General features: G+C 40.8%; 1 protein-coding gene across 3 annotated transcripts in view; it reads right to left on the reverse strand.

Annotated features, from left to right (window-relative positions):
• SLC3A1 (solute carrier family 3 member 1) overlaps window positions 1–22,183 on the reverse strand; it is a 46,677-nt gene extending 24,494 nt beyond the window's left edge. Inside the window, exons 1-7 of one of the 3 annotated variants that reach the window (XM_036872690.1) lie at window positions 22,073–22,183; window positions 11,432–11,550; window positions 11,151–11,227; window positions 6,230–6,691; window positions 3,416–3,595; window positions 3,123–3,277; window positions 391–516 (exon numbers count right to left, since the gene is read on the reverse strand). In XM_036872690.1, the coding sequence (XP_036728585.1) occupies window positions 391–516; window positions 3,123–3,277; window positions 3,416–3,595; window positions 6,230–6,659 (891 nt within the window). In that variant the 5' untranslated portion in view covers window positions 6,660–6,691; window positions 11,151–11,227; window positions 11,432–11,550; window positions 22,073–22,183. Of the gene's footprint in view, window positions 1–390; window positions 517–3,122; window positions 3,278–3,415; window positions 3,596–6,229; window positions 6,692–6,841; window positions 6,861–11,150; window positions 11,230–11,431; window positions 11,551–22,072 lie in introns of those variants that run through there. The other 2 variants (XM_036872691.1, XM_036872692.1) reach the window with 2 other exon arrangements.
• Window positions 22,184–24,761: the final 2,578 nt, after the last annotated feature.

The following is a 24,761-nucleotide window of genomic DNA, read 5'->3' on the forward strand; positions in this document are numbered from 1 at the left end:
AGGGATCCAAGACACACAAAAGTCAAATAACTCGCCCAGAAGCCCCCTGCAGCCAGTGGTGGGCCGGGTCCGGACACAGGAGCTGGACCTCCGAGCCCCCATTCTGGCCTCACCTCACCGCACCAGCTCATTGTCACAGGCAGAGGAGCGTCTCAGAGCTAAGGCAACAGGTGTTTCTGCCTCCCTCCCACTTCGATTATTTGGGTTAGAGGAAGGAAGGAGCCACTGACATATCTAAGAGTCTATATTTGCTTCAGACATCTTAATCCCAGAACTGAATTGCACTGCTTGATTTTGCCCGCATAATTACTGTTTTTTAACACGAAGTATATCGAATAACCATTTAAGCACCCATGTAACAGAGAAGTTTGTGTGGGTGTCTATACTCACTTTTATTTCTTCTTGAACATCAGGATTACGGAAATTTAAATCAGGTTGCTCTTTCATAAACTGATGGAAATAGCATTGGTTTCGTACTTCATCAAAGTGCCAACTGGAGTTTCCATATACACTTAACTAGCAAACAGAAAATAGCAAATCAGTTGCTTAGCACGGTTCCTATGATGGTATCGCCCACAAAGGAATGATCATTGCCATCCCGGCCCTTTGAGGACTGAGTGCACAAATCCCCAGAATTTTTTTTCTAGCGAGAGCACTAGGTAAATTAATTCCCAAAAATGCCATCCCCTGGCCTAATGCCCCACAAGTGTGGTTGTGATGTGTGTGTACAGTAGAAGCTGTTCCCAACAACCACAACATGAAACCAGTGCTCTCAAAGGCAGGACAAAGGCCAACTTAAGGAGCAGACATTTCTAATATATTTTCTTGAATCTTCTATCCAGGCTCTGGAATCCTGTTTGTGAAGAAAAGCAAATGGTGGCCAATTTGGGAGAAAGACATATTGTATTGGTCTTGGAGCTTGAATCCAGATAGAGCAAGTGTTTAAACTGTATCCTCAGAAAAGTATTAGAATCATTCAAATTAAAACTCTACTAGTCCTCGGGAATAAAAGAAATCTAGCAACTTCAAGTGTTGGTTCCCAGCCGCATTTGACGTGGGTGCTACTTTCCTCCTTCTAGAAATGCTCATGTCCGTGGCACTTCCAGAAGGAGGAACCTGTGTGAGGGTTCCTCAGGGCTCTGTCTTGAGCCATTTGTTCATTTCACACTAAAGAGAACATCTGGACAGCATTTACAAACTGAGGGATTTTGCATAATATTTTCTTTTTTAGTTGGAAGACCTAGTCACACTGGGTCCACATTTCCATGGCAACAACTGGCCCAAGCTAAGTAGTAGCTGATGCCTTTTGAGGAAACATACTCTCGCCAGCTCACCTCATGGCCCACCTGGATACAAACCAGGATAAGATTTTTACAGTATATATCAGTATACAGAAAGATCAGTATACAAAATACAAAAACAAAAACCCTCCACAAATCTATTTCAAAGGGACAAACAATCCAACAAAAAACTGGGGAAAGAAACCATTAAACAGGTGTTCCACAGAAGTGGAAGCTCAAGTGAATAAATGGATGAAAAGGTGTTCAACATCATTAGTAATTAGGCAACTACTACATTAATAACTAGTAATTAGATAAATAATCATTAGCAATTAGAGAAATGTAAAATTAAGAACTCAATGTAATTAGATAATAATCATTAGCAATTAGAGAAATGTAAAATTAAGACCAATTTATGTTCACTCGGTAAAAATTAGACTAGATCCAGTCCTTAGCCCTTTCATTTATTAGTTGTGAACCAGGGCAATGTGCTTAACATTTCTCTGCCTCGGTCTATTCATCTGCAAAACAGGAATTAAAGCCTAACTCATAAGATTATAGGGTGAATTAAATAAATTAATGAATATAAAACACTTAGCACAGAGCCTGGCACACAGTAAGCATCTAGCAAATGTTTGCTAATGTCATCACCACTTTAAAAGGTGGTGGATCAGGGAAAAGAAAAATTAGGGAGGTGAAAGTGCCAGGACTTGCTAAAGGCCTGTTCACCAGGCTGCACATTAGTGCCCATTCATGGAACCTGGGATACGGGAGGTTGGAGGAGAAGATCACACAGTCAGCTTTGACACGTGTCCTTTGAGTGCCCTTGGGTCATCTAAAAGTTGATGCCCAGGAGTCAGCCTCTTTAAATGTTTATGGAGGTCAAGAAGGAGGCCCTGGAGTGGGGACAGATGATCCAGAGGAAAAGGCTCCGCAGAAAGCAGGAGAGAAGGTGAACTAGAGTGGGCAGAGGGACTGTCCTGGGACAAGAGTAGAGTTGCCAGATAAAACATAAGACATCCAATTAAATCTGAATTTCAGATAAACAACAAATACTTTTTTAGTGTAAGTATGTCCCATGCAATATTTTACACTAAAAAATTATGCACTGTTTATCTAAAGCTCAGATTTCATTGGGCTTCCTGGATTTTCATTTGTAAGTCTGGTAACCCCAGACAGGAGAGACACGGTCTCTGCTGCAAAAGAGGTGACTAGGAAGAGGGTGGGAATGGGGGCAGGTGTGATGGCTTCTGTTCTTTCTTTAAAGTAGAGTTTGCTGCCGAGAGTGATAAGATGGGGAGAAGGCAAGAGGCGGGAGGGTATGTTGATCAGTTGGATTTAGTAAAATTCCCCCAAAAGAGTGGATGGATCAGTTCAGGTGGGGACAGTGAATGTGTCCAGAGGCTTAGATACCGAGGTTCAGGTAAAGAGAAAATGGATGGTTGGGTTTATTTACGGCTAGTGTTTTGTTTGACAGCGGAGTCAAAAAGCCAGAGAGGCAAAGGGGTCTGAAGAGTAGCAAGACAGTTACTGAACAAATAGGACATGGAGTCTAAGCTGGACAGAGTGGGAAGTAAAGGAAGGAGACGTTAATAGAGAGCATAGGTTTTAATTTGCTGAAATACATCAGCTCTACAATAAAATGAAAAATCCAAATCCAAAATCAAATGATTAGGAGGCTTGGGACTTTATTTCTATTTCTTTGGGAAACTTGTTCCCCTTCCCATAAACTATACCCATCATTTTTTTTTTTTTTCTTTTAACAGGGCTTTGTAAATAACCAGTTTAATCACTAAAGAGCTGCCCATTTTCCCTCTGTAAATCAAGCACGTTGGTACTTACCCAGTTGTTGGGTGGTATGGTTTTGCCATTTTCACGGGTACAGTCATGCCAGATATAATAATCAGTATATTTCCCTGTCCGGTTCCGACTCCATTGAAACCAAGCATGTTTATCACTGGTGTGGTTTGGTATGAAATCGATGATTAATTTTAAACCTAATGAATGAAAACATTTCAAATGTTAGGACAAGATTATATTAGAATAATATAACAGTGAAGGAAAAAATGCTTTAAGTTAAGCATTTGGAGAAATGCTTTTCTTAACCCATCCCACCCCTCTTCCGTTCAATTTACCTTTATCATGTATGGCTGCAACCAGATTCTCAAAATTTTTCATTGTTCCGAAAATGGGATCGATTTCTCGGAAATCTTCAATACCATGTCGGAAATCTTTAAGGGATGATTTATAAAATGAAGTGATCCAAACAGTTTTTATATTTAAAGTTGTGAGGTAATCTAGCTTATCTTGAATACCTGAAGGAAAAAGTCAAAGCCATGAAAAATAAATAAATAAAGTTTGGGTTTTTTTTAGTTGAAGGATTAAAAATAAAAGGAATAGGTCTAAGATGGAAATATTTATATTGAGACAGAAATATTTGGAGTTTTGCTGAATATGAGTGAAATTCAAATAGCAAGGTCTAGTTCTACAAACAACAGCAAATTAGTCTTCTAGCAATAACCTTTGACCTTTAACATCGATGCATAACATATAAAAAAATCTGCCTGTGGCTTGTTCATATTTTATACTTAAAACCAAGACTACACTATTGTTAATTTATTCTACACATGGTTTTTGAGCACCTAATCCAGGCCAGATGCTGGGCTAAGTGCCAAGGTACAAAGAAGAATAATACATGGCCCCTGATGGTCAAGTGGTCTGTGCTGCACTGTCCAGTGTGTAGCCACTTGCCATGTGGCTATCAGGCACTTGCAGTGTGACTAGTCTGAACTGAGATATGCTATAAATGTAAAACACGCGCTGGACTTGGAAGACCCAGTATGAAGAGAAAGAATGTAAAATAGCTCATTTATATTTTTATATTGATTATATGCTGAAATGATACAGTGGATATGTTGGAGTATACAAAGTATATTATTAAAATTAATTTCACTCATTTCTCTTTTACTTTTTTAATGTAGCTTCTAGAAAACTGACAATTACCTATGTGATCCACATTCTATTTCCTTCGGATATCGCTGAAGCCAAGAATTTATACAGAAGAGAATTCTAGACTTGGCTGAGAAGAGATATGGGAATGAAACTGTACTTGGGACCTCGTAGGATAATTAGCAGATAGTGGGGTGGGGGGGAGGTACTTCTAGTTCAGAGTCCTAAGTGCAGAGCCAGAGTTGAGATTAGTATTCAGTCTCCAGTAACTTTCTGTGGGACCCTATGTGGCTTCCTACAATCAGCCTGTCCGAGGTCACGGAGACCAAAGCACAAAGTCCCCTGACTCCTGGCCTTGGGGCTCTTCCCCTGTAACAGGCTGCTTATCTTTGTCCTCATTGTACCTCAGTCCCCCTGTGTGTGTGGCTGTGAGACCACACAGAGTGTCAAAAGGCAACAAAAGAATTTTAAGGCAGATTTAAGTCAGAATTTTGATTTATATCAAAAACCAGCACAAAGGAACAGGATGATAAAAAACAAAGAGGCTGAACAGAGACAAAGTAAACAAGGGATCTCCCAGGCCCACATTCCAGGGGACAGAAGGCAGTAAACTGAACTGAAACCTGGAACATTTTCTTCAAGTAATAACAACAAAACCCCCTCAACCTCAAGGAAAAATACCTATTAATTATAGGAAGCAGCCAGTCCTTCAAGGAAAAGTTACCGGAAATGGCAAATGTGAGAGGTGATTAGAAGTTGCCCTTTGCAGGAGAATTTAGAAGGAGATTACAGAGGGAGGGCCAGGAAGTGGGGAGTGTATTTTTGGGTTTAGGGTTTGGGGCTCTATTCCATCAAAACATCACTTTGCAAAGCATTTCCTTTGTAAGAAGCAGGTGCTAGGACCATGCCGGGGGCTGGGGGTTGGAAGGAAACTCACCCAGATATGTTACAAGGCAGTATCAGAGGTGGTGCTCCGTCCAAAGCACCACAAGAGCTCTGGGGAGGGGAGCACACCCGCTGATCAGGAGGTTAAATACAGATTAATGAAGGAAGTGGGTTTGAACTGCATCTTGAAGGACAGAAAATATTTCAATTAGCTAAGATGCAGGATGATTTTAAAAAGAGAAAAATTATATGAGTGTGAAAAAGAAAAGCCTTTTATTAGTTATCAGGAAAGTTGGAGATTTCAAGAGTGCATTTATAACATTTTAAAGTTTGATTAAGCTCATTTATTCGTTTATTTGTTCCTTATTGTTGCCCTTAACTAGGGTGACCATCTCAGCCAATCTGCCTGGGACAGTTCCTGTGTATGGCTTGTGTCCTTGTTTACGCAATAAATAATAAGGACATTCCACACATAACACACTAGGAAATTATTAGCATAACTTTAAATTTTTTTTACTTTTTTTATTAATATGGATATTGTTTTTAAATAATCCTTAATTCAAGTAATGACCAACCCACTCTATGCCTTTTCTTCTTTCCTTCATTTCTCAGAATTCAAGCTTTAGAGACTCAGCTTACACATTTTAAAGACATCACTTAATCTTTTTCTAAAATATTATTTATTCACTAATCAGAAACTCTCCACCAGATTGCCAAACCAGCCACTGTGCACACTGGAAAAGGAATTCTAAACAGTCACTCTGAGATAACCAACTGTAAAGTGCACAGAAGCAGGACACATTTCAGGAGGAAACTTGCCCTCGTAAGAAGTTAGAATAGATGACCAACTACGCAAAGGTTCCTAGCAGGCAATAAACTAAACAGCTCTTTGGGAGCTCAAAGGGCTCCAGCAAGTAACCTTTCATCATATGGGAAGAACCGTTGGGTTCTGCTGTGGGGCTTTTTAAACATCATAAACAAGGAGAAACGTGGCGTGACCAGTCATAGTGGATGGAATGTGCTTACCGCACGACCCAGGCATAATGCGCTTCAAGAACTGAAAGAGGCCCCTACAACCTCATCTCGGACACGCCCCCGACTCTCAAGGCACGCACCTTTTAGATCTCCGTTCCCATCCTTGTCGCTGTCTTTGAAAGACCTCGGGTAGATCCGGTACATGGGCCCCGCCTGCCACCAGTCCAGGCACTTCGGAGAGACGGCAATGATGGCTATGGTGGCCGCAATGAGCACGAGCACAGAAGCCACGGTGAGCCAGAAGAGGACCTCCCGGGGCACCCGGTAGCGGGCCTGGCGCGAGAAGCGGAACAGCACCTCCTTGGGCATCCCCGCGTAGGGCCGGACATCCTTCCACTCGGGCCCCGCAGGGCCAAAGGTGTCCACGGCGTTGTGCTGTGGGCCGTCCTCTGGGCTGCCCGGCTCCGGGTCCGTCTCCAGGATGTCTTCATTTTGTACAAACCCGTTGTTTGTCTGGCCTCCTTTCATACTCATTCCAACGGAATCTCTCTTGCCTTTATCCTCAGCCATGTTTCACAATCTTATCCGTGCGGAGTGCCTTCCTGCAGTAACAAAAGTGGGAAGGGAACTCGCTGAAATGCTTGGTCGTGTTAATGAGCTTTGAGTGGTTTATAAATGAACTTGGCTGGACTTTGTCCAGCCAAGGAAGAAAGGGTAAAGGTAAAGGGAGTTTTAAAAAATTCTCTTTACACCTGTGAGGCTGACGTAGCTATAGTCACTGCACTGAGGGGTTCAGATCTGGACTGGGACATGGGCATAGAGGAGGGGAAATGGGAAGAGGACACAGGGTTCCATTGCAATTTAAGGTGTTACTTGATTGAGTACACAGATGTTCAAAGCAGCATTATTCACAACAGTCAAAAGGTGGAAACAAGCCAAGTGTCTATCCATGGATGAATGGACAAACAAAATGTGCCATATGCCTTAAAAAGGAATGAAATTCTGACCACATGCTACACCATGGATGAACCTTGAAGACATTATGCTAAGTGAAGGAAGCCAGACACAAAAGGATAGATATTGTCTGAGTCCACTTATATGAAGTACTTAGACAAATTCATAGAGACAGAGAGCAGAACTGTGGTTTCCAGGAGTTGGAAGGAGCGGGGTCATGGGGAGTTCTTGTTTAATGAATATAAAGTTTCCATTTCGGCTGATGAAAAGTTCTGGAGGTGGCTGCACACCAATGTAAATGTACTTAATGCCACTGAATTGTACACTTACAGATTCTTAAAGTGGTAAATTTTATATTATGTATATTTTACCACAATAAAAAAATAGCTTACATTTCTTTTTTCTTTTTAGCTAGCTCTCAGAAAAAGAAACAAACACCAAATTTTGCAAGGGGAAACAGGTTTTTCTTTATTTTTTGTTTTGAAGGTCTCTTCTCCTCCTATAAATGCAAGAGGAAGAGGATTTGGAGGCAGGGAACAACAAAACCTTTGCTACTGAAGCTATTTTATTTTATCTCAATTCAAGCCAACCTGATAAATACCTATTTGTATGCTCAGTTTGACCCCAGGTGCCTTCAGTCGTTTTTCCTATTTTCAGAAGAGGAAATGGCTGTCCATTCTTGGAAGCACTTTTCAAAGTGAGAGTGGCAGAATGGGGAATTCCATGTCTAGCAAGTTCAAGTGCTTTATTATAGATAAACAGTCCTTAATGCAAGCATTAAGAGTTGTTGAATCATTGACAAGTATAAAATACAAATTTGCAACCCTGAGGAAACTGCATTAAAGTTAGGTGTGCTTTCCTAGAAGATTATAAAACCTTAAAAGAATGCAATGATTCATGGCTTCCATTTCATCAGTGGCACATGTAATAAACAGCTCTATGACTCATTTGATCGAATAAGAATTTTTTTTCTTTTAAATGAGGAAAGTCATATGAATTCCTAATATTATTGTTATTTTGTAGAGTTACTTAGAAGCAGTAATTGGTACAGAGGAATGAGCTATTTGATTTTCACTAAGTTATTTTTAAAAATGAGTAAATCCCAATATCTAGCTCGCTGAATGCATCCAATAACTGGCATCTCTCATCATTATTAATTAGGCATGTTGTATTTTTTTTTTAATTAAAGGAATTTAACTTTTATGTCTTCAAATTGCTTCATCACTCAAACACATAATGGTAATTTTCACAACAGGCGCTAATTGAAATGCGGTTACTATTTGGGGATAAAAAACAATATGCAAAAATACCCCTAGTTTTACAATAATTTTAAAGTATAAAAATAACTTAATTATAAGTACTTAAGTTCTAAGTATTCAATCATACAAATGCAAAGAAAACTCTACATCATAACAATACAATTTCATGACAGAAATGTCCCATTTTGACCTCTCCACATTTTATTTAAAATAACAATAACAGGGGCTTCCCTGATGGCACAGTGGTTAAGAATCCACCTGCCAATGCAGGGGACATGTGTTCGAGCCCTGGTCCGGGAAGATCCCACTTGCCGTGGAGCAACTAAGCCCGTGAGCCACAACTACTGAGCCTGCGCTCTAGAGCCCACGAGCCACAACTACTAAGCCCATGTGCCACAACTACGGAAGCCCGCTCCCCTAGAGCCCGTGCTCTGCAACAAGAGAAGCCACTGCAATGAGGAGCCCGTGCACCGCAACGAAGAGCACCCCCTGCTCACCACAACTAGAGAAAGCCCATGCATAGCAATGAAGACCCAATGTAACCAAAAATAAATAAATAAATAAATTTATAAACAAAATAAAATAACAATAACAACAATAATACTTCGAACTTCTAGAATATGCAAACTAGAATCTTTTAAAAAACAATCTGGAATAATTATCCGGTCTCTGGTGGGAGGATTATTTAAACAATAAAAGCAATTACAAAAGGAGATTGAATTGACTGAATAAAATTTTTGAATTTTTTATATCACAAAGCATACTAATTGAAGAGCTTATGACAAACTGGGAAATGCATTGGTAATAAATATGCCAAAGAACTTATGTTTTTAACATTAAAGATATGTATATATTGTTAGACATATTTTTACATGTATGAAATTTCATAATATCAATTTTAAAATGTCAGTGGGAAACTTGAAAAAAAGAATGTAAACATATTTAACACAAATCAACTCACTAACGTTATAGAAATAAATAAGCATTTTCAATCACATTGGCAAAGAATTTCTAAAAGATAATAGTACTGACAAGGATCCAGTGTAAATTGACATAATAATTCTGGAAAGTAATCTGGCAATGTGTATCATGAGTTTTAACATTTTCAGAGGCTAAAAATAAATAAATGGGGCTAGCTCTACTGGATTTTAAAATAAAAACTCCAGAAAAATGAAGAGTTGTTACTGAAGAAGGATAAGTCAAAAGATCAATTGAACAGATTGGAGTCATCAAAAATGGACCCCTACTCCCTATACAGAAGTGAATTTAGAATATGAAAAGTGAGGAAGTCAGTGAGGAAAAGAAAGATTATTTAGTAAGTGATGTTGGACAGTTGGATAAGGAGAGGAAGTATAATATGATCAGAATCATGTGGGAAAAAATAGCACACACATTTGTGCATGCATGTTGAATTTCAGCTAGTGGTTGCCTGGAGGCTGAGAATAAGAGAATGAGGATGAGAATCCTTGGACTGAACGCTTTTCTTGTACTTATACTTGGATTTATACTTTACCCTGAGTTATTTGTCCTTAGCATATATGACTTTCATAATAAAAAGAGGGGAGAAAATGTTCATATCCTTTAACTCAGCAATTCCACTTCTAAAACTCTAAAGGAAATAATTCAGGACAGGGACAAAAGTTTATGAATAATAGGCTTATTAATTACAGTGTTATGTATTACAACAAATATTGGAAACAACCAAAATGTTCAATGACACAAGACTAGCTAAATAAATTATTGTACATCCATGTTATAGAATATTAGTCATTGAGCATATTTTCAAAGATTTTTAATGACATGGAAGAAATCCCACATTATTGCATTGAGTGGGGAAAATGCAGGATATAAAGTAGTTGTCCTAATTATGTAAAAAAAATTTTTTCATGTAGATTTGTAAAGTCCTATTAGAAAAAGTGTTTACAGTGTTTATCTCTGGGTTCTAAGGTCATGGGTGATACCCATTTTGTTCTTTAAACTTTTTCCGATTTTTCTAATTTTTCTGTAATGAATATGTATTACTCTTCCATTAGAAAAAAAGTAAGTTAGGAAACCCTGAGTTTGGAGTCTACCTAGAACTTCCAGTCAGGTGCTAGAGTTCAGGTTAAGGTGACTCCTCCTAACATCAGCCATCCAAAATTCATAAACATCCCATACTCGAGATTTAAACTAAAGAGAGAGAAAAAAAAAAGCAAACTTCAAAAAGCAGAAGGAAAACTTGGATTCAATGAACAAGTATGGAAACACTGGAGAGAAGAGGAAGTTGGCGGCAATTTGGAAAAGATAGCCACAAAGTTAAGAATTCCCAGCAAATATAAAGTATCAGTATTACTTACTTTCAAGGTGACTTAGAAGGAAATATTGATTGTAGAAAGCCAAAAACACTGACTGTTAAAACTTCTAAACATGAATAAGGAACTAGAACACTAAGGAAGCTTTAAGAGCTAACTCTGATAATCAAAACAAAGAATCAGAGATAATGAAGATAATCTCTCTCAGTAAATTCAAATCCCAGGTGAGTTACACAATCACAATAATAAAGCAAAGAAGAATGAACTATCTAGAAAACAGATAACAGAACAATGGAGGATATCACAGGACCCAGAAACATCCTGCAATTAAACAGAAACAAACATATAGAAAGCAGTAATCAATGAAAAAAATGTATTTTTATATTATATATATGTATTTTAAAATATATATGTACTAAGATTCATTAAATGAATTTTAAAGCCATTCACTCATAAAGACTTCCACTCAGCAGCAAACCCACCAAAATAACTTGCAGTATATAACCTGTCAGATTAGTAAACATTTAAAATAGAAAGATTTTCCATATTGCATTTACCTGTTTATAGCCTCTGTGATCTAAGGGTAGGATCTGCTGCATAGTCATCTTTAAGTTCCCAGCATCCAGTTCAGTGCCTGGTAGATTATTAAATGAATAAAAGTAGTTACTTAAAGATAGATAGATCTAACCCTATGCTGAAGAAAAAGGGGGGGATGAAAAAAGGGGGGAGGAGGGGGAGGAGAAGGAAGAGGTGGAGGGGGGAGGGGGTAAAAGAGAAAAGTGGAAAGTACATTCTGCACAAAAATGTAGATTTTTATCACTTAGCCAAATGTTCTTACCTTGATACAGTTTCATGAGTGAAATTTTAAGTCAGAGGAAGTGAGATTCAAGCTTGCCTCCACTACTTGCTCTCTGTTTGATCTTGGACAAAATTTTCTCTGAGCCTCTGTTACCTCAGCTGTAAAACAGTTTTAAGTAGAAAGAAACACTAAAATAGATTTGTCCCAGCTAGAGAAGGAAGTTCAATTTATATAACCATTGAAATCAAAGGAAAATATCTAAACATGTTTTTGCTGGAAGTTAAACTATTTTAAAACATTTTTATAACAAAGTATAACAAAACAAATAGCAAAAGAAATGTTAACAGAACTTGAAAATGTGACAGATGTCAGGACAAAACCTTACTATTTCTACATATAAAGAATGAATGCAAATATTTAAAATCAATAGCTAAATTACATTCAATAAGAGATTAAAAAGGATTGCAAGTTATATATAAGAAATTAACATCACATAAAAGTTACTGAATAAAAGTACCTTTCTGATGGAATTAAAGAAATACAAATTAAAACATTAAGGTACATGATAGACTAATTGTATTAGTAGCTAATTAATGGCATCCCTGTATCCCTTAATGGCCTTTTGCCCCATCATTCCTTAGTCCCTTGACACACGGAGTCTGGACTTAGACGTATGGCTTGCTTTGGCCAATGGCACAAAAAGAAACTTGACACAAAAAGAGGCTTTAAAAAGTGCTCCTCTTCTAGACCACTGCCATCACCGGGAGATTAGGCCCAGGTTGGTCTGCTGCAGGATGTGGGAGATATGGGAAGGACTCTGGAACCTTCCCATCGAGGGTCCTCTAGATTAGCCAGTCCCCAGGCAGCCAGCCATTTGACCACAGACGCTTGAGTGAGCCCAGCCGGGATCAGTGTTCAAACTGGCCTATGAACAACTATAGAGTCATGAAAATTAGTAAATGGCTGGGTTACTTTTTGGCTTTGACCTTTAAAAAACAGACTGATTGAGGGATAATTGACATACAATAAACTGCACTCTAAAGTATACGATTTGATGTTCTAACACGTGTATATACCCATGAAACCATCACCACAATCAAAATAGTGAACATGTCCATCACCTGCAAAAGTGTCCTCTTGCCCCTTCGTAGTCCCTCCCTCCTACCCCTCCCTGCACCTCACCCTCATGCGCCACAGCCTATGCCTGCCCCTAGGCAACCACTGATCTGCTTTCTATCACTATAGATTAGTTTGCATTTTCTGGATTTTTATATAAACGGAATCATCCATACAGTATGTAATTTTTGTCTGGTTTCTTTTACTCAGCATAATTATTTGGACATTTATCCATCTTGTGTGTATCAATATTTCATTCATTTTTATTAACTAACACTTTTTTTTAGAGGAAGCTGTAGTTTTACAGAAAAATTGAACAGAAACTACAGAGAGTTTCCATATACCCCCCTCTTCTCTTCTACGTCTGCAGTTTCCCTTATTATTAGCATCTTGCATTAGCATGGTACATTTGATGTACAACTGATGAACCAATATTGATACATTATTAACTATAGTCCCTGGTTTACATTAAGGTTCACTCTTTGCCTTGTACAGTTCTAAGGGTTTTGACAAATGCACAGTCATGTATCCACCTTCAGAGTTTCATAATGGAATTGTTTCACTTTCTCGAAAATACCCTGTGCTTCACATATTCATCCCTCCATCCCCCTGAACCCCTGGCAACCACTGATCTTTTTACTGTCTCTATAGCTTTGCCTTTTCCAGAATGTCATATAGTTGGAATAATACAGTATAAGCCTTTTCAGACTGGCTCCTTTCATTTAGTAATATGCATTTAAGTTTCCCTTATGTCTTTTTGTGGCTTAATAGGTCTTTTCAGTGCCAAATAATATTCCATTGTCTGGATGTACCAGAGTTTATCCATTTACCTACTAAAAGACATCTTAGGGATGCGCACGCAGTGCCTTCCGCCCAAGCGGAAGTTTTCGCAGGGCAACTGAGAAGGTGAGTCCCAATTCCCCCGGAGGGTCTGAGAGTCTGGCTGCAAATATGTGCCTCCCCACTCCACTCACCAAATCTAGAGGACACAGTTAAGATGGAGTTTCCAGCCCAGTGAGTCTGAGGGCCAGATCGTGACCCCATAAAGCGTGATCTCCTGTCCAGACTGTGGCAAAGGTGTTGAAGCAACTTTCAAATTCTGCCCCTACTGCGGAAAACCTTTGCCTACAGAGGAGCATGAGGGGTCCCAGACCTTTGTCAAGCCGTCTATGTCATCCTCCCAAGCCCTCCAGCAGATCTCATCAGCTCTCCCTTTAAAAGTCAATGCCGAGGACTTCCCTGATGGCACAGTGGTTAAGAATCCACCTGCCAATGCAGGGGACACAGGTTCGATCCCTGGTCCGGGAAGTTCCCACATGCCGCAGAGCAACTAAGCCCATGCGCCACAACTACTGAGCCTGCGCTCTAGAGCCCACAAGCCACAACTACTGAGCCCATGTGCCACAACTACTGAAGCCTGTGCGCCTAGAGCCCGTTCTCCGCAACAAGAGAAGCCACCGCAATGAGAAGCTCGTGCACCACAATGAAGAATAGCCCCCACTCGCCTCAACTAGAGAAAGCCCGCGCACAGCAACGAAGACCCAATGCAGCCATAAATAAATAAATAAATTTATTTTAAAACAAAAAAGACATCTTAGTTGCTTCCAAGTTTTGGCAATTATAAGGCTACTGTAAATCATCATGTGCAGGTTTTTGTGTGGACGTAAGTATTCAACTCCTTTTGGTAAATACCAAGGAGTGCGATGGCTGGATTTTGTGGTAAGACTCCATTTTGCTTTGCAAGACACTGCCAGACTGTCTTCTATTTTGGAAGGCTGTACCATTTTGCATTCCCACCAGCAATGAATGAGAGTTCCTTGTTGCTCCACATCCTTGCTAATGTTTAGAGTTGTCGGTGTTTTGGATATAAGCCATTCTAATATGGGTATAGTGGTATCCCAGTGTTTAGTTAATTCCTATCATGGAGTAGTATTCCACTCTATGAATATACACCATTGTTGATAACTGAACATGTATTTTTTTTTCCAGTTTTGTACTGTTATAAATAAAACTGCTGTGAACAATCATGTACAAATTTTTGTAATGATATAGTTTTCTTTTCTCTTGGGTAAACACCTAGGAGCAGATGGCTGGATCATATGGAAGGTGTACATTGTGTATGTTTAACCTTCTAAGAAACTGCCAAACTATTTCAGAAAGTGCTTGCACCATCTTACGTTACATTCAGCAGCGTCTGAGGTTCTAGTTCTTTCACATCCTTGCCAGCACTTGCTATGTTCAGTCTGTTTAATTTTCGTGATTCTAGTATGTAAGTAGTGGTATTTCATTGCAATTTTAATTTGCACATCCCTTTTGAATAATGATGTTGAGTATGTTTTCTGTGTTTTTTGCCATCCATTATCTTTCTGGTGAAGTTGATGCTGGCTAGGGGGTCAGCTAGGGGGTCTCAGTTCTCTCCCCATGGGTCTCTCCGTGCTGTCTCTCCACATTGGCTACTTTGGGCTTCCTCATAGCATTCTGGCATGGTCCCAAATGTGAGTGTCCCAGATGAAGAGAGAAAGCAAGGCGGAAACTGTATCCTTTTTGTGACCTAGCCTCAGAAGTCACATAGCATCTTTTTGACTGTACTTGATGTACCAAGGCCAGAGTCCATGTGAGAAGTTACAGGGCAAAGGACATACAGGGAAGCCATTAACTGGGCTTTTAATGCAATTAATCTATCATGTACCTTCACAATACTTTTTTTTTAAATAAATTTATTTATTTTATTTTTTTATTGTTGGCTGCATTGGGTCTTCGTTGCTGCATGCAGGCTTTCTCTAGTTGCGGTGAGCGGAGGCTACTCTTTGTTGCGGTGCAAAGGCTTCTTATTGTGGTGGCTTCTCTTGTTATGGAGCATGGGCTGTAGGCACGCAGGCTTCAGTAGTTGTGGCTTGTGGGCTCTAGAGCGCAGGCTCAGTAGTTGTGGCACACGGGCTTAGTTGCTCCACAGCATGTGGGATCTTCCCAGACGAGGGCTCGAACCCATGTCCCCTGCATTGGCAGGCAGATGCTTAACCACTGCGCCACCAGGGAAGTCCCCACTCATTGTTTTGTTTTGTTTTGGTTTGGTTTTTGAAAGTGGCCATCCTCATGAGTGTGAAGCTGTACATCACTGTGGTTTTGATTTGCATTTCCCTGATGATGAGTGACATTGAGCATCTTTTATGTGCTTGTTAGCCATTTGCATATCATCTTTGGAGAAATGTCTATTCAAGTCCTTTGCTCATTTTAAAAATCAGGTTATTTGATTATTTGCTGTTGAGTTGTAACAGTGTTTTGTTTTGTTTGTTTGTTTATTTATGGCTGCGTTGCGTCTTCGTTGCTGCGCGCAGGCTTCCTCTAGTTGCGGCGAGCAGGGGCTATTCTTCGTTGTGGTGCACAGGCTTCTCATTGCAGTGGCTTCTCTTGTTGCAGGGCATGGGCTCTAGGCACACGGGCTTCAGTAGTTGTGGCACATGGGCTCAGTAGTTGGGGCTCGTGGGCTCTAGAGAGCAGGCTCAGTAGTTGAAGCACACGGGCTTAGTTGCTCCGCGGCATGTGGGATCTTCCCAGACCAGGGATTGAACGCGTGTTCCCTGCGTTGGCAGGCGGATTCTTAACCACTGCGCCACCAGGGAAGTCCCTGTAACAGTGTTTTGATTTGTATTTCCAACAGGTACTTACAGCACCAGGTGCAGCCCTGAGCTGGATGCTTCAGCCTGATGAGAGGCAAGTGTTTCTGTGTATCTCAGACCCAAGTTTGTGGTAATCACAGCATGGGGATTTCTGTGGCTATTGTCAACCCAGAGCCACTGTTATTAATAGTAACACCTAAACATTGTGCCTTCCTGGTGGCCTGTCCTCCATACATTACAAAAAAACCCAACACACACAAACAAAAAAGCATAATTAGGTCCTTCTGTGACATCATTGGACAACAATGTAATTGAATCCACAGTGTAATAGGCTGATTTATAGAGGGTTTTAACCTTGGGGTGTCTCAATTCTTTACTGCTTAAAGACTTTGTTCTCCAAAACAGTCCAGAATCACAAAAGAAACAGTAACACATAATATCTGGTCTTCAACAAAGTTCTATTGAAAAAGAACACCCAACAGCTAAATGCTAAGTTACCTATCCCGTGACAAATATGTCAAATTCAGATACACTGAGTTGTTCTGGAAAACTTGTAATTATTAGCATTGATAGACATTGTACTGTCACGAATAGTCTCACTGAAAATTCAAAGAGCATGAATCACACGTTATTTTTAAAATGCTACAGTCATCTGAGAACACTGCATGCTAGAACTTCATTGGGACACAAACATTATTCTCTGCAATCTACAGCTGCAGAAATGTGGTTCTTGGCTGTTGAGTGAAGTCCTCAATTCCCAGGCCGACCCAGTATTCCTGGGGGAGGCTTTATGATCCCCTGGCCTTTAATGGACGGTCTCCCAGCAAGGCCTGACTCAAAGCCCGGAAATGCTCAAAATGGTTTGGGTGCTGGGTCAGGGTCTTTGAGAACATACATCAGAGGAACAAGTGTCAATATACGTAGAAAAAACACTAAACATGTCATACTTTTGGGAAATTGCTTTACCCACATTGAGCCATGCACATAAAACCATTGTGAATGCATCTCTATTTTTTTTTATTTTTCATAAATTTATTTATTTAGTTAGTTGTTTTTGGCTGTGTTGGGTCTTCATTGCTGCATGCGGGCTTTCTCTAGTTGCGGCAAGCGGGGGCTACTCTTCGTTGCAGTGTGCGGGCTTCTCATTGCGGTGGCTTCTCTTCATTGCAGAGCACGGGCTCTAGGTGCACGGACTCAAGGTGCACGGACTCAGTAGTTGTGGCTCGCGGGCTCTAGAGCACAGGCTCAGTAGTTGTGGCTCGCGGGCTCTAGAGAGCAGCCTCAGTAGTTGTGGCGCACGAGCTTAGTTGCTCCATGGCATGTGGGATCTTCCCGGACCAGGGCTCGAACCTGTGTCCCCTGCAGTGGCAGGCGGATTCTTAACCACTGCGTCACCAGGGAAGTCCATGAATGCATCTCTTTAAAATGAAGCCCACTTACACTGCACAATCTGTCAGACCATTAATCTTCTCTCAACACTCATACTGCAACTTGAAAGCTGTCAGTGATTTCTCATTATAAAGAGAACAAACTCCAAATATCTTAGCCGAGAAGTCTAAGCTACAATCTACACACATACTACATTTTTAGTCTTATTTCTCTCTTAATTTCTCCAAATCAGGCCCTCTGCTCACTGTCCCCTCACTGGAGACTAGGAAGACCTAGTTCAGGACGTTTGTTCCTGCCTCTCTTATAGGCCCTGCTCCATCCGCCTTTCCCCTACCACCAATATCACTCCAGTGGACACTGATCTAGCCTTCCCAGAATTCCTGTCTGTGTTATTCACTTGTATATCCATCCTTATAATGACAGTTACTTTAATATATGACTTTTTTGCATTTTCCCACCCTAAACGACTGAGAGTTTTACTTCTTACCAAAGTGAATAGTCCAAGGTTTGGCCCATGGTCAACATTCAGAATTTTGTTGAGGGAAAGACTTTGGAGATCAACTCCAGCAAAGCTTCTCAAACTTTAATCTGCATACAAATCGCCTAGAGATCTTGTGAAAATGCAGATTCTGATTCAATAGATTTTGGGTGAAGCCTGAGAGTCTGCATTTCTAACCACCTCCCAGGTGATGCCAGTGGTGGGGTGCCTGGATCACACTTGCATGAGGTTGCAATGGTGCATATAAATGAGTGAAGCAGGCAGGGTGGGACGCAATGGAAAGTGGTGGGGATGCTACTGTCTAGCACAGAGAACTACAGTCAATACCCTATGATTAACCATAATGGAAAAGAATATTTTAAAAAGAATGTGTATATATGTGTGGAACTGAATCACTTTGCTGTACAGCAGTAATTAACACAACATTGTAAATCAACTATACTTCAATTAAAAAAATAAATAACTAAAATAAAGTGGTAGGGATGGGGGATGGTGGCAAATCAGGAGACTAATGCCCCGCCTGAGGGACAGCAGCCACTTAGCTCCAACAACAATGAAGAACTAAGATTGACAGATCTACTTTTCATAGAGAAGCTGGAAATCTGTATTAATATGTAAAATTTCCCAAATTTCATATGTGGGCAATTTCTTCAAATCCATGTCTGAGAAGATCTATACCACACACCCTTAATCTCTTTAAAGTACCCCCTGTGTGACTAAATAATACTTTGTCTTTGCTGTTTCTGAAGTTTCAGCTTTCTCTCTACACCAGGCTTTATCTATAGACCAGAGTAATTTAAACTGAAAAAAAAAAAATTTTTTTTTAATAAATTTATTTATTTTTGGCTGCGTTGGGTCTTTGTTGTTGGGTCTTCATAGCCATGTGTGGGTTTTCTCTAGTTGTGGCAAGCAGGGGTTTCTTTTCGTTTTGGTGTGCGGGCTTCTCATTGGAGTGGCTTCTCTTGTTTCAGAGCTTGGGCTCTAAGCACGCGGGCTTCAGTAGTTGTGGCACGTGGGCTCAGTAGTTGTGGCTCACGGGCTCTAGAGCTCAGGCTCAGTAGTTGTGGCGCACGGGCTTAGTTGCTCTGCAGCATGTGGGATCTTCCCAGACCACGGCTCGAACCTGTGTCTCCTGCCTTGGCAGGCAGATTCTTAAACCCTGTGCCACCAGGGAAGTCCTGAAAAAAATAATCTGTGTCCTAAACAATAAATATTCCATCAGCTAGTCTGTGTGTAATTAGAACAATGATGCCCAAACTTTGGGATTTTATAGGCAAGGAAAACTCCAAAAAAAAAAAAAAAAATTGGACATCAAAATATGGTACCAGCATTTTATTTTGCTCAATAAAGATATTAACAAATAATCTAGGATTCAGGCCAAGATGGTGGAGTAGAAAGACCCTGAGCTCATCTCCTCCCACGTAAATTTGGCACACCAAAGTCACAACTATTTGCAGAGCAACTATGGCTGAGAACAACACGAAGAATAGCAGAAAAGATCTACAACTAAAGATATAAAGAAAGAACCACAATGAGACGGGTAGGAGAGGCAGAGACGCGATGTAGTCAAGACCCATACCCCAGGGTAGGGAACCCATAAACGGGAGGATAATTACAATTGTACAGGTTCTCTCCAAGGAGCAAGGGGTCTGAGTCCCACATTCGGCTCCCCAGCCTGGGGGTCCTGCACCAGGAAGACGAGCCCCCAGAATGTTTGGTTTTGATGGCCAGCAGGGATTACTTTTGGGAGAGCCAGAGGGCTGTGGGAAATAGAGTCTCCACTCTTAAAGGGCACACACGAAACCTCACATGCTCAAGGACTCAGGGCAGAAGTAGTAATTTGAAAGGAGCCTGGGTTGGACCCACTTGTGGATCTTGGAGAGCCTCCTGGAGAGGCAGGAGACAACTGGAACTCATCCTGGGGACACAGATGCTGGCAGCAGCCATTTCTGGGATCTCATCCCAACATGAGGACACTGTACTGGCAAGTGCCATTTTGGAATCTTCCCTCTAGCTGATTAGCGCTGGGACCTGGTCTCGCCCACCAGCCATTTGGCACTAGTACTGGGACACCCCAGGCCAGGCATCTAGCTGGGTGGCGACACGGCCATACCCACCAGCAAGTTGGCTGCTGAGAGCCCCCTGAATCTGCAGTCTCCCTGAGACCTGGCCTTGCCCTCCAGAGGGCCCAGGACCTGTCCCCACTCACCAGTGGGCCAGCACTAGCTCTGGGACCAGCCTCACCCACCAGCGGGGTGACATGAGCCCTGGGGCCACAGTGGCCCCATAGCCAGCCATGTCAAGACCTGGCCCACCTACCCAGCAGGCCAATACCAGCTCCAGGACACCATGGATCCCACAGCCAGCATTGTCAGGAACCAGCCTCACCCACCAGCAGGCTGACACTAGCTCTAGGACCCCCGACCCTGCAGCCAGCCAACCTGGGACCCAGCTTGCCAACCAGTGAGCCAGCACTAGCCCCAGCACCTCCATCCCTCCCACGAGCTCTGTAGCCAGCTGCCTTGTGACATGGCCCTGCTCCACCAGTGGGATGGCACCAAGACCAGGACTCCCTTGGCCATGCAGCCAGTCATGCCAGGACCCAATCCTGCCCACCAGAGCCTGGCAGCCTCTGCACTAGGCAGGGCCTGACAACCAACCAGACCAGAGGCCAACCACACCTACCAGCACACCCACAGTACCCTCTAACACAACAGAAGGACTCAAGCAGCTCACATAGAGGGAAATCCTAGACCATATAGCTCTGGTGACCACAAGGGAGTGTGCTGAGCCCCACAGGATGTTTCCTACATAAGGCCACTTCTCCAAGACTGGAAAATGTAACCAACCTACCAAATACATAGAAATAAAAACAGTGAATTAGGCAAAATGAGGCAACAGAGGAATATACTACCAAATATTTAGAAAAGAGTTAACACCTATTTTTCTCAAACTATTCCAAAGCAGAGGAAGGAATGCTTCTGAAGTCATTCTATGAGGCCAGCATCATCCTGATACCAAAACAAGGTAAAGATATCACACACAAACACAAGTTACAGGCTAATATCACTGGTGAATGTAGATGTAAAAATCCTCATCAAAATGAATTCAATAGTATATTAAAAAGATCATACAACATGATCAAGTGGGATTTATTCCAAGGATGCAAAAATGGTTCAGTATTCACAAATCAAACGATACATCACATTAACAAAATGAAGAATAAAAATCATATGATCATCTCAATAGGTACAGAAAAAGTTTTTGAAAAAACTCAAGATCCATTTATGATAAAAACTCTCAACAAAGTGGGTATAGAGGAAATGTACCTCAACATAATGAAGACCATATATGGCCTTCCCTGGTGTCGCAGTGGTTTCGAATCCGCCTGCCAACGCAGGGGACACGGGTTCGAGCCCTGGTCCAGGAAGATCCCACATGCCGCGGAGCGGCTAAGCCCGTGCGCCACAACTACTGAGCCTGCGCTCTAGAGCCCGCGAGCCACAACTACTGAGCCCACGTGCCACAACTACTGAAGCCCGCGCACCCTAGAGCCCGTGCTCCACAATAGGAGAAGCCACCGCAATGAGAAGCCTGCGCACCGCAACGAAGAGTAGCCCCCGCTCGCCGCAACTAGAGAAGGCCCGCGCGCAGCAATGAAGACCCAACACAGCCAAAAAAAAATAAAATAAAAAATAAAATAAAATAAATTAAAAAAATAATAATAATAATAAAGACCATATATGACAAGCTCATAGTGAACATCATACTCAACAGTGAAAAACTGAAAGCATTTGCTCTAAGATCAGGAACAAGACAAGGATGCCCACTCTTGCCACTTTTTATTCAACATAGTATTGGAAGTCCTAGCCATAGCAATCAGATAAGAAAAAGAAAGAAAAGGAATCCAAATTGGAAGGGGAGAAGTAAAATGGTCATTGCACATGACACAGAAAATCCTAAAGATGCCACAAAAAAACTACTAGAACTCATCAATAAATTCAGTAAAGTGCTCTCCTCTCTTCTTGTGGGTGGAGTTACAATTTCATGGTAACTTACCTTCACTAGCATGGTGAAATGGGAAAGTCTGGGGCCAAATAGACATGGGTTTGAATCCCAGATCAGCCAGTTCTAAGCTTTGTGGTCGTGGGTAATTCATTCAGCCTCTTTAGATGGATCTCAGCTTTTTCATCGGCTACACTTACTTCATAGTGTTGTTATGAAGATTAAATAAAATACACATAAATTTTAAATTTTAATTAAATTTAAACGATTTAAATTTAATTTAATAGCATATACAAATTACCTACCAGTGGCAATAGGCTCCTCCTGTAAAGGTTGGTTAGGTTCCTCCCCAGCAAAGACCTTTGCAGAGCAAGGCCTATGTCGTTGATAAAAGTTGCTACTGTTAACATTATAATTATAATAATAACAATTACTATCAAGTATTAAGTATCAGGACAATGGGGTCTACTCACTACATTTACAGAACTAAAGGGAACCTCTTAAATTATTCTTCACAAAACAAGAATGATCTGCTTAAAGGTAATTCCTCCATCCTCAGTTATCCCAAGAGGCAACTGGAAAGTTCTCTCACTAAATAAGAAATAAATATTAGTTTTAATAAATATTAGTTCTAAAATATTAGTACTAAAACTAATAAATATTAGTTCTCTTTCATAGTAAAAACTGACAAGAAGTGGCAGATCATAATATCTACCATCATATACTTCTTGCTTCTATTTCCTCTATTTCCACTTTAAAAATATATTTGTTTAATTTGAATGAGACCATGAGGACAAGGACTCAGTTCTTCCAAGTTCTACTTAATGATAGTACTTTTACTTGAATCATAATTGATCATTTGTTAATCCTTAATTAGTAACTCAGCTTTAAATCGGGGGAAATGATCTCAGAATAGGGAGCACCACAAGTTGTATAGGTTCTAGTCACTGATGTTAGTCATGTCCTTATCTACTCCTTATAACCAAGAATGAAAAATTGTGGAACTAAATCTTCAACAGAAGTGAATTTGATTTGTTGGACTATTTTAACAAGAGTAGTAGTCATCTGTGGTTACTTGCTAAATATAAAAAAGTATAATCTTATAGAAGGGGAAACAAAATAGAAGTAAAACCTACTCTCTGAAATTTACCTTGTAACAAGGCAAACTTTACCAAACAAAGTCATAATCGAATACATGAAATATTTTGTAAGCTATCTTGGACAAATATCTTCATATTTTCTAGGAATGAGAGATTTTTGTACACAGTTAATCACACAGAGTCACAGAATATGCATACCCTGATTTTCTGATATGGAGTCTTCCTAATGAACACTTTAGTATTGTAGGGGAGGAAAAATATCTTTCTCCTCTACCCTTTTAAGTTCTCGACTGAGACCCCTATAACAAAAGACATATTAACAAGAAAAAAGCATACAAATTCATATAATGTAAGTTTTATCACGAGAGCCTTCATAAGGGAATGAGAACCCAAAGAAACGGGTTTTTATGCTAAGTTTGCTGAAGAATGGAAAGATATAATAGGACAAAGGGTATGAGGTAAGTGTAGGAAACTGGAGAAACTTAGCAAAGCTAATATTTATTCAGAGTCCTCTCTGTGTCCCTTTGTCTTCAGAGATAAAGATGCTCCTTTCCTCCTGTTATGGGGAGGGCATAAATCTCTCACGAGAGGGTTTTATGACCTGCTTCAGGGAAGGTTAGAACATCCTTCCTGCATGTGCCATTTCTCAAATTCCTTCAGCTTAAAATGTTCAATATGCCAAGGTGCCATATTTTGGGGTAACATGTCCTGAACCCCATCGTTACCATTATTAGTTCTCTTCATAGAAGTACCTATGTTATTTGAGTCTACGAACCCTTTGTCACAACAAGTAGTGGATTTGCTTTGGGGGGTGTTTATAATTTCCAACCAGGGTCAGCTAACTTTGTCCCAGGTCAAATCCAGTCCAATACATGTTTCTGTAAATGAAGTTTTATTTGAATACATCCACTTGTGCTTGTTTATATCTGTGGCTGCTTGCCACAATAGAAGAGTTGAGAGACAGAGACCATTTGGTCCTCAAAGCCTAAAATATTTACTCTCTGGCCCTTTACAGACAAAGTTTGTCAACCTGGACCTACAGAATAAAGAGCAATAACTAAATATGTTAAGGGATTATTATTTTTAAAAAGTTATCACTCTGGACTTCCCTGGTGGCACAGTGGTTAAGTATCCGCCTGCCAATGCAGGGGACACAGGTTCGAGCCCTGGTCTGGGAAGATCCCACATGCCACGGAGCAACTAAGCCCGTGAGCCACAACTACTGAGCTCTAGAGACTGCGCCACAACTACTGAGCATGCGTGCCACAACTACTGAAGCCCGCACTCCTAGAGCCCGTGCTCTGCAACAAGAGAAGCCACCGCAATGAGAAGCCCGCGCACTGCAACAAGGAGTAGCCCCCGCTCGCCACAACTAGAGGAAGCCTGCGTGCAGCAACAAAGAGCCAATGAAGCCAAAAATAAAAAAATAAAATAAATTTAAAAAGTTATCATTCCAAAAGCCTCTAAGGATGCAACCCTAAGCCTATATACCTTTGTACCAGAAAGGCAATAGTCTTGCTTTAAAAAGTAGAATTCTACTTTCCTAAGCTTGAGGAAACACCAAAATGAAAGTCATAATTAAAATGGAGGCACTCTACTCCTTATACGTAGTAAATGAAATTGTTTTTGGTTTGGGGAATGCT

This window comes from Balaenoptera musculus, chromosome 13 (genome assembly GCF_009873245.2).
Source record: "Balaenoptera musculus isolate JJ_BM4_2016_0621 chromosome 13, mBalMus1.pri.v3, whole genome shotgun sequence".
NCBI lineage: Eukaryota > Metazoa > Chordata > Mammalia > Artiodactyla > Balaenopteridae > Balaenoptera > Balaenoptera musculus.